Source organism: Triticum aestivum, chromosome 4A (assembly GCF_018294505.1).
Source record: "Triticum aestivum cultivar Chinese Spring chromosome 4A, IWGSC CS RefSeq v2.1, whole genome shotgun sequence".
Lineage (NCBI taxonomy): Eukaryota > Viridiplantae > Streptophyta > Magnoliopsida > Poales > Poaceae > Triticum > Triticum aestivum.
The window spans coordinates 139,482,909-139,493,528 of NC_057803.1; the positions used below are offsets into that span (position 1 = coordinate 139,482,909).

A 10,620-nucleotide genomic window follows, 5' to 3' on the forward strand; every position below is an offset into this window, starting at 1 on the left:
GATCGAGTCTCGGGCAAGTAACGTACCGATTGACAAAGGGAATTGTATACGGATTGATTGAATCCTCGACATCGTGGTTCATCCGATGAGATCATCGAGGAGCATGTGGGAGCCAACATGGGTATCCAGATCCCGCTGTTGGTTATTGACCGGAGAGTCGTCTCGGTCATGTCTGCGTGTCTCCCGAACCCGTAGGGTCTACACACTTAAGGTTCGGTGATGCTAGGGTTGTTGAGATATTAGTATACGGTAACCCGAAAGTTGTTCGGAGTCCCGGATGAGATCCCGAACGTCACGAGGAGTTCCGGAATGGTCCGGAGGTGAAGATTTATATATAGGAAGTCAAGTTTCGGCCATCGGGAAAGTTTTGGGGGTAATCGGTATTGTACCGGGACCACCGGAAGGGTCCCGGGGGTCCACCGGGTGGGGCCACCTATCCCGGAGGGCACCATGGGCTGAAGTGGGAGGTGAACCAGCCCCTAGTGGGCTGGTGCGCCCCGCTTGGGCCTCCCCCCTGCGCCTAGGGTTGGAAACCCTAGGGGTGGGGGGCGCCCCACTTGGCTTGGGGGGCAAGCCACCACCTTGGCCGCCCCCCCCCCTTGGAGATTGGATCTCCTAGGGCCGGCGCCCCCCTAGGGACCCTATATATAGTGGGGGGAGGGAGGGCAGCCGCACCCTAGCCCCTGGCCTCTCCCTCTCCCTCCCGTGACACTCCTCCCTGTCCCTGTGCTTGGCGAAGCCCTGCCGAGATCACCGTTGCTTCCACCACCACGCCGTTATGCTGCTGGATCTTCATAAACCTCTCCTTCCTCCTTGCTGGATCAAGTTGGAGGAGACGTCTTCCCAACCATACGTGTGTTGAACACGGAGGTGCCGTCCGTTCGGCGCTAGGTCACCGGTGATTTGGATCACGACGAGTACGACTCCATCAACCCCGTTCTCTTGAACGCTTCCGCGCGTGATCTACAAGGGTATGTAGATGCACTCCTCTTTCCCTCGTTGCTAGATGACTCCATAGATTGATCTTGGTGATGCGTAGAAAATTTTAAAATTCTGCTACGTTCCCCAACAAAAATTTAGGGGGAGCTCTTGCTTTTCACATACTTCTCAAAGCGACAATGTTTTTCACTCTTATTATCATTTGTCGAAGCTTTGATCTATATGTTGTCATCAATTACCAAAAAGGGGGAGATTGAAAGTGCAACTATCCCTAGGTGGTTTTGGTAATTCCTAACAACATATAGCTCATTGAGCTAATGCTATTCCAAGATTAATATTTCAGGAAAAGCTCAATGAATGGCATGGCATGGATGAGGAAAGTGGACCCCTCAAAATACTAAGGACAAAAAGATTGGCTCAAGCTCAAAGCTCAAGACTCTACATTTTATATTTTAGTGATCCAAGATCACATTGAGTCTATAGGAAAAGCCAATACTATCAAGGAGGGATGAGGTGTTGCTTGATGAGGTTCTTGCTTCATAGTGCTTAGTGATATGCTCCAAAACCCTCAACTACCTTCCCACATCCACATATGACCTAAACCAAAAGTCAAACTCGGCCCCACCGATTCCTTCTATCCGGCGCCACCGAGTTCAGATGTCATAGCCACTGCCACAAACCCTAGGCAAATCGGTCTCACCGATAGGGATCTCGTTCACACCGAGATAGGGTTGTAATCTCTCTGTTTCCCTTCGTAACGTTTCGGTCCTACCAAGATGAGCGATCGGTCCCACCGAGATTGCAATGTAAACTCTTTGTTTCCCTTTTGTAACATTTCGGTCCCACCGAAATGAGCAAATCGGTCCCACCAAGCTTACCTGACCAACTCTCTGGTTAGCTTACTACCAAAATCGGTCCCACCAAGTTTGTGTAATCGGTCACACCGAGATTAAGTTATGCCCTAACCTTAACCATATCGGTCCTACCGAGTTGCATCTCAGTCCCACCGAAAATCCTAACGGTCACTAGGTTTGCTAAATTGGTCCGACCAAGTTTCTCAATTCGGTCTCACCGAGATTGGTAAATTGTGTGTAACGGTTAGTTTTTGTGTGGAGGCTATATATACCCCTCCACCCACTCTTCATTCGTGAAGAGAGCCATCAGAACATACCTACACTTCCAATACACATTTTCTGAGAGAGAACCACCTACTCATGTGTTGAGGCCAAGATATTCCATTCCTACCATATGAATCTTGATCTATAGCCTTCCCAAGTTGCTTTCCACTCAAATCTTCTTTCCACCAAATCCATATCCTGTGAGAGAGAGTTGAGTGTTGGGGAGACTATCATTTGAAGCATAAGAGCAAGGAGTTCATCATCAACACACCATTTGTTATTTCTTGGAGAGTGGTGTCTCCTAGATTGGCTAGGTGTCACTTGGGAGCCTCCGACAAAGATTGTGGAGTTGAACCAAGGAGTTTGTAAGGGCAAGGAGATCGCCTACTTCGTGAAGATCTACCGCTAGTGAGGCAAGTCCTTCGTGGGCGATGGCCATGATGGGATAGACAAGGTTGCTTCTTTGTGGACCCTTCGTGGGTGGAGCCCTCCATGGACTCGCACAACCGTTACCCTCCGTGGGTTGAAGTCTCCATCAACGTGGATGTACGATAGCACCACCTATCGGAACCACGACAAAACATCTCTGTCTCCAATTGCGTTTGAATTCTCCAAACCCTTCCCTTTACATTTTTGCAAGTTGCATGCTTTACTTTCCGCTGCTCATAGACTCTTTGCATGCTTGCTTAAATTGTGTTAAGATTGCTTGGCTTGTGCAAAGATAGCTAAAATCTGCCAAAGACTAAAATTGGGAAAAGGATAGATTTTTAATTGGTCAAGTAGTCTAATCACCCCCCCCTCTAGACATACTTTTGATCCTACAACAAGCTAAGTAGCCTCGTAAGCCTCACAAGCTTGCGAAGGAGAGACACCTGGCACCATTAGAGCTCATACATTCAGATCTCTGTGAGATGAATGGTGTGTTGACTAAAGGCAGAAAGAAATACTTCATGACTCTGATTGATGATTCCACTAGATTCTGCTATGCGTATTTGTTAAATACTAAGGATGAGGCTCTACACTACTTTAAGGTCTATAAGGCTGACGTTGAGAACCAACTTGAGAAGAAAATAAAACGAGTCCGGTCTAATTGTGGTGGAGAGTACTTTTCTAAAGAGTTTGATTTATTCTGTGTGGGACATGGTATTATTCATGAGAGGACGCCTCCCTACTCACCCCAGTCAAACGGGGTTGCCAAACAGAAAAAACGTACTCTAACTGATTTGGTTAACGCCATGTTAGATACATCGGGTTTATCCAAGGCATGGTGGGGGGACATTGTATTGACATCATGTCATGTCCTGAATAAAGTTCCCACAAAGGATAATGAGACTACTCCCCATGAGCAATGGGAAAAGAAAAGAACTACACTCTCTTACTTGTGAACTTGGGGCTGTTTGGCGAAAGTCAACGTGCCGATAACCAAAAAACGCAAGTTGGGACCAAAGACCGTGGACTGCGTTTTTCTTGGCTATCCCAAGCATAGCGTTGGCTATAGATTTCTAGTGGTGAAATCTGATGTACATGACGAGAAGGTTGGTACGATCATGGAGTCTAGGGATGCTACATTTTTTGAGGATATTTTCCCCATGAGAGATATGCAAAGCACTTCTAAACTGGAATCTGATGAGACTCCTGAACCAACCATCCCAATGGAATATTATGAACATAAAAGTGATAAGAGTTCCACAGAGGATGACGAGGAAGCTCCTGTCAGGAGCAAGAGACAAAGGACTGCAAAGTCCTTTGGTGATGATTTCCTCGTGTACCTCGTGGATGATGACACTCCCAGTTCCATTTCAGAAGCTTATGCATCTCCGGATGCTGACTACTGGAAGGATGCGGTCCGTAGCGAGATGGATTCCATCTTGGCTAACGGGACATGGAAAATCACTAATCGTCCTTATGGTTGTCAACCATTGGGATGTAAGTGGGTGTTCCAGAAGAAGCTTAGGCCCGATGGTACTGTTGAGAAGTACAAGGCTAGGCTTGTGGCCAAGGGTTATACCCAGAAATAAGAAGATGATTTCTTCGACACTTATTCATCTATGGCTAGATTGACAACCATTCGAGTGTTACTCGCCTTGGCTGCCTCGCATGGTCTTCTCGTCCACCAGATGGACATTAAGACGGCTTTCCTTAATGGAGAGCTAGACAAGGAAATTTACATACAACAACCAGATGGCTTTGTAGTAAATGGTCAGGAAAGAAAGGTGTGCAAGCTAATGAAATCTCTGTATGGCCTGAAACAAGCGCCTAAGCAATGGCATGAGAAGTTCAACACTACTCTAACATCTGCTGGCTTTGTTGTTAAAGAAGCTGGCAAACGCGTATACTATCGCTATGGTGGGGGCGAAGGAGATATACTGTGTCTGTATGTCGATGACATACTGATATTTGGGACCCACCTCAAGGTCATTGAGGAGGTCAAGGCTTTTCTATCTCATAACTTTGAGATGAAAGACTTGGGCATGGCTGATGTTATCTTGAACATCAAGCTACTGAGAAACTATGAGAGTGGAATTACACTTTTGCAATCCCACTATGTCGAGAAGATTTTGAGCCGGTTTGGATATTCGGACTGCAAACCTTCTGCAACACCATATGATCCTAGCGCGCGGATTCGAAAGTACGAAGGCATGGCTATAGATCAATTGAGATATTCTCAAGTGGTTGGTTCACTGATGTACCTAGCATGTGCTACCCGTCCTGACATCTCATTTGTTGTGTGCAAACTGAGCCGGTTTGTTTCCAATCCGGGAGATATGCATTGGCATACTGTTGAGCGAGTGATGCATTATTTGCAAGGTACTACGAACTATGGAATTCACTATTATGGGTACTCGACGGTACTTGAGGGGTATAGTGATTCGAATTGGATATCTTATGCTGATGAGATGAAAGTCACAAGTGGACATGTCTTCACACTTAGTGGTGGTGCTGTTTCCTGGAAGTCTTGCAAGCAGACGATCTTAACCAGATCGACTATGGAAGCGGAACTCACAGCATTAGACACATCATGCATCGACGCAGAATGGCTTCGAGAGCTTTTGATGGATTTGCCGATGGTTGATAAACCAGTGCCGGCTGTCTTTATGAACTATGACAATCAAATGGTGATTGTCAAAGCTAAGAGTTCAAAGGACAACATGAAATCCACAAAGCACATAAGAAGAAGATTAAAATCTGTCAGAAAATCAAGAAACTCCGGAGTAATAGCGTTGGATTATATCCAGACGGCTAAAAATCTGACAGACCCTTTTACGAAAGGGCTATCACGGATTTTGATAGAAAATGTATCGAGGAAGATGGGTATGAGACCCACGTAAGTTGCCATTGGGGCAACCCAACCTATGTGATCGGAGATCCTGCGAATTAGGACCTGGAGAAACAATCCAATGGTCAACTGAGGAGAGTATCCTTAATAAGCCCACTCTGTTGGAGATGCAGTAATACTCTCAATTCTATAAGGCAGGATGACTTTTGTCTTAATGTATTCCAAAGCTTATGTAAGCAAGATGCTAACCTACATAGCATTCTTTGAAGGAACACACTTATATGAGTCCGACTGCTGGTCACAGTCTATGAGATTGGGTAATATCTAGTAAGCTCATGAGAAGGTACGGAGTATGACTAATGAGCTCCACCCATGGAGTTTAGCCTTCGGCAGCCACGTATCAGCTGACAATAGGCGAAACTTATGCACACCAAACTAACAATTTAAGCCATAGTCCATTGTTCAGTTGTAAAGAAGTCGAATCCTGTTGCTCTAGGTGAAAGTTCAACTTAACAGTCTCCACTGAAAATTCTGGTATATCAAACATTGTCTGGAACAGTTGACAAACTTATGTGCCTCGAGATCTGGTGGGGGGTTGATGGATTATGGATGGGCTTAGGCACATATAAGACACTAATCCCTGGTTAATCTTAAGGCCCATGTATGAGATGGCAAGTGGTGATAAATTTAGTCCCACCTTGCTAGTTGAGGAGAGCTGAGACCCCTTTATAAGGGCTGCTCTACCACTTGCCATTGGGAGCTTGGGAAGAGGACTGGTACACGCGCGCTTCTCCTCCTCCTTCGCCCGCCTCGCCATGCCTCATCACGACGCGCGCGGCTTGCAGAAATGAGCTGAGCCGAAGCTTATTTTTGCTGCTCAGAAATGAATTAATTAATCAGGGATTAATTAACGAGTCGCTAACAGGTGGGCCACTGTCTGAGACATTGGACTGTGGGCTAACTTGCGTTTTCGGGATTCGTCGACTCCGTTCGCGGGTGTGCGACCCTTCTCCGGGAACGACGACTACCTTCCCGGGAGTGCGTCGACTCGGTCGTGGGCCTCCGCCCAGGCCCACGACTTTCTACCCGACAGACTATATAAGAAGACTCTGGCCAGTGGAGTGATCTAGTTCGGTTCACTCCCTCCCTCTCGCGTGACCTAGTTGTCTACTGTTCCTCACTCTGTGCTGTCTTCGGTGACCCCATCACGACGACCGCGTGCACGGCTGGTCGGGAAAGCAGGTGCCTTCGGAACCCCGTCGTTCGAAATCCTGCCCGGGAGAACGACAATAAGATTTTTGGGGAGCGTCTCGACGCGCCTGCTCCCGATCCGTCCCCAACACCGTCCGCCTATGCTTCCACTACTTCCCCTGCATCGACACCATGGCCGACGACGCAGCCGTCAAGAAGAAGGCCACAGACGACGCCGAGGCAGCTGCTGCTGCCGCCGTGTTGGCCTGGCCAATCGGAAGGTATGATCTGTTCATCCCTCGTTTACTCGTACTTGTACTAGCCGTATATGTGCTGCTCATAGGTGGTTTGCTTTTATGTTCTGTACGTGCTAGTATGTTTAGGTATCGTTATGAGATGCATACCTTTTATGCCATGCTTATCGTTTACTTGTGGATTAGTTTAATCGGAAAAACGCTAATATTTCCAACACAAACTACACTCCACCTGGCACGTGAGGAAAGCACCGAAACCTCACTGACTGAAGGGCCCGAGCACAACAAAGCAGCGACGGTTTAGTCCTTGACAAGAGTCAAGAGGTGAAGAGGTTCGCCGGGCTAATCCCGGTCTTGCTCTCGCCTCAAGTGCTTTTCCGGCTTCACACACAAAGCAAACACCCCAGTTCAGCTCTCCCCGTTCACCACCCAGGGCCAGGGGTCAGGCACTGTTCCACTGGTGAGCGATGGCGATGGTCACGGCTGACTCCTCCGCCGCCGCCGACGCCGCCACGAAGCAGCCAGAAGCCGACAAGGATTACAGCTCCTACAACGGCGCCTCCACCGCGGGTGTGGGCGGAGGGGCCCGCCGCGGCGGCGGCGGCGGCGGCGGCGGCGTTGTTGTGGAATCTGTGGTGGCGCGGTGGAAGCGGGAGGACATGCTCGACAAGTGCCCCCTCGCGCTGCACGCCGCCGCCGCCGCCTTCGCCTTCGTCGCGCTCGTGCTCGTCGCCTCCAACCAGCACGGCGACTGGATGCAGTTCGACCGCTACCAGGAGTACATGTAAGCCGATTTGAGCTTGGCCGCCTAGGGCTGGTCTTCGATCCGGTGCTTCTTAAGCGTCTTACATCTGCTGTGTTGTTGCTAGATACCTGCTGGCGATCGCGGCGCTGGCCTTCGCCTACTCGCTGGCGCAGGCGCTGCGGCACGCGCACCGGATGCGCAGCGGCGCCGACCCCATCCCCGCGCCGTCCGCGAGGCTTTTCGATTTCATTGCTGACCAGGCGAGTTGCTTCGACCTGTTGTTAGTTTGCAGCTGTTATCATCACTTCTCCTTGTTATCTGATAAGAGTTCATGTGGTTTGAATCTCTCAATTGGACCAATGTTGGTTGCTCAGGGAGGGGAAAGTAGGGAACGGTATAATATTAATAAGAGATAAGAGATCTCAGCAGATAAAGTGTGGCCGAAATTTACCATGTTAAAGTAAGAATAGCGACAGGGGAGTAGAGATTCCAATTCCATTTGTAAAAGAGACATCAATCCACTAGACTAGGTTTTTTTTCTATGTGTGGAATCCAATACACTGATACCCTGATAGGTACTGTATTGTTCTTCGATTGGCTTTGGAATGGGGGTGTTTTTTAACTGTTAGAGTAAGATTGGTCTATGGAATGTAGAACACTGCAACATTCTGGTCCAAGACATAGCTACAATTTCACAAATTACAACCCATACCGCCTCTTGTTTCTTTGTGGAAACAACTAAAATATGGTACATGTAGCTCTCGATAATGGTCCAATAGTTCAATCTGTATGGCAACCCAACAACAACCATCTCTGATAATGTTGTGGCGTTGGAATGGGGAGATTAGAGTGGTTGGGGAGTGGTTAGGGCCGGCCATGAGCTATTAGAAGTTGCTCCATGTTCGATGTATGTTCTCAATCATTGGTTTGCTTTGAGCTTTGGAATAGTACAATACTAGATGGCAAAAAATAGTTCATGTTGTCCATTGCATGTTGTGTAAATTCAGATAAATGGATGTAATTGTTGCCTTTCAAATGTTTTGGGACCACATTTACTTAGGATGCCCTGGAGGGTATGAATGTTTTAAACCCGTGCTGTTGCTACTTAATTAACTTTTTTTATGAGCTTCTGTCTTCTGCAAATAATATGATTGTTTAGCAGCTTACTTTCATGGCTTTGAATCCCATGTGAAGAAACAATGGAATTTGTATTAGTGGACCCCAATATGCTACTGATACTTAGAAGTAGTTTTGCTGGAACTTGGCCCTTGCTAAATTTACTTTACCGGTGCAAATAGCTAAGTTTTGTTAATTAATGAAAGTATGACTAATAATGTGGCTAGTCAGAATGCTGCAGTTTATGAAATTCTTACACATGCATACTTAAAGAAATCAGTTTTTGGACCAAACATGTTTTCCATGTTAACCCTTGGATTTTTCGGATAATGGCTAAACTGCTGTTGTGGTTATATTTTATCTCAGGCTTTTGTTTTGTGCCATGGTACCATGTTGAATGCAAGATTACAAAATAGTAGGATATTCTGGATTGAGCTAGCTTCCAAAACCTGCAGTGGACTTGCCTGTCAATTGTTGTGTTTCTTGAAAAATATGTCAGCCAAAATTTCATAATGATGAAATTTGGTGCCCCCGCTAATAGAAACTGGTGAACATATTCGCAGGTAGTCGCATACTTGCTGATGTCTGCTCTGTCAGCGGCTATCCCTATCACGAACCGCATGAGAACAGCTGTGATCAACAACTTCACTGACGCGACCGCTGCGGCGATCAGCATGGCCTTCCTTGCATTTGTTGCCCTCGCCTTGTCAGCCACGGTTTCGGGGTACAAGCTCTCCAGACAAATGTACATGTGATGATGTGAATCTTCATTGTAAAAGAGTTAATTGTGACACGAATCATTCATTTCAGAGAAGCAAAGTGTGTGGTGTCCCTCTTCCACACGAATGTGTTGTGCCTTACGGTGATTAGTGATCATTTTTGGTAGCCACCACATTTGTACATAGGTTTACAAGTAGCATTCCTTAATAGTACAATGCTATTTTCTTCAAGTTCTGTTCTTCCATTGTGACTCCGACAACATATTGCTGCTGTGATGAGATAGGCTGGAGCTATGCTGCGGATGAGCCTCTCACTGAGGATCAAACTTTAACTCTGAACCTACATGGCACACTCCCGGGTACGAAGCATCTAGCTGGTGAGGCGGTGCTGCGGTATATTTTTCTTCCGCCAAAGCGGGATTTGTGTCTCATGGGTAATCAGAATGTGCGTGAAAAATGATTGCCATCTCAGCCTAGTACTTTTTGTGGGAAAGGCGTAAATTGGTGCACTGCCATCTCAGCCTAGTACTTGTTGTGGGAAAGGCATAAATTGCTGCATAAGGAGACAACTGGGAAAGGTTAGAACACGGACTAGAATTTTTTGGGGATCCGTGCTCTTACAACCAGTTTTGTTACTGTTTCATCTCCAAAGGTGTCCATAACAAGAGGGGGTTGATCATGCCCTCCCCTGGGTTTTGTTAAACTTAATGTTAATGCTTTTTTTTGACCATGATTTGCTTGTTAGGGGTATGATTGAGGCGGTACTAAGAGATGACAAAGGCAGATTCATTGTTGGGAGGAATGGAAAGATAAACTGGTGCAGATGTCCTGTTGGCTGAAGCTTTGGCTCTCAAATTTGATATATCGCTTGCGCAAAGGACGGTATGCAATCATATTATTTTAACTCGGTCAACCTAGAGGTGATTGATACCATGGAGGATGGAGAACGGTAGGCACGGCTGGCAGCGGCAGCCTTTAATGATTGCTTTCATTTTGCTTGAGATTTCTCTATTTCTAGATTCGAGCATTGTGATACAAAAACAAATAAAGTTCCTTACGAGCTTGCTAGATTAGCTAAATTTTCTTTGACTTCTGATTGGTTTGAGGAGCCATGAAATGAAATTGTACACATCCTCACAAATGATGTAATAGTTATTACAAATGAAAGCTTGCGGTTTTCTTCAAAAATAAACTCTAGGGTTATGAACTGGGCCTATTGTTTTGAAACCCTCCTCAACTTTTACGTTTTTTTTTCTGGATT

General features: G+C 46.6%; 1 protein-coding gene across 1 annotated transcript; it reads left to right on the forward strand.

Annotated features, from left to right (window-relative positions):
• The first annotated feature begins 7,136 nt into the window (after positions 1–7,136).
• LOC123085619 (CASP-like protein 4B2) lies at positions 7,137–9,598 on the forward strand. The gene is made up of 3 exons (XM_044507280.1): positions 7,137–7,563; positions 7,649–7,784; positions 9,204–9,598. Exons 1-3 carry the CDS (start codon positions 7,247–7,249, stop codon positions 9,393–9,395), a joined length of 645 nt encoding a protein of 214 aa, XP_044363215.1. The 5' UTR covers positions 7,137–7,246; the 3' UTR covers positions 9,396–9,598.
• The last annotated feature ends 1,022 nt before the right edge of the window (positions 9,599–10,620 follow it).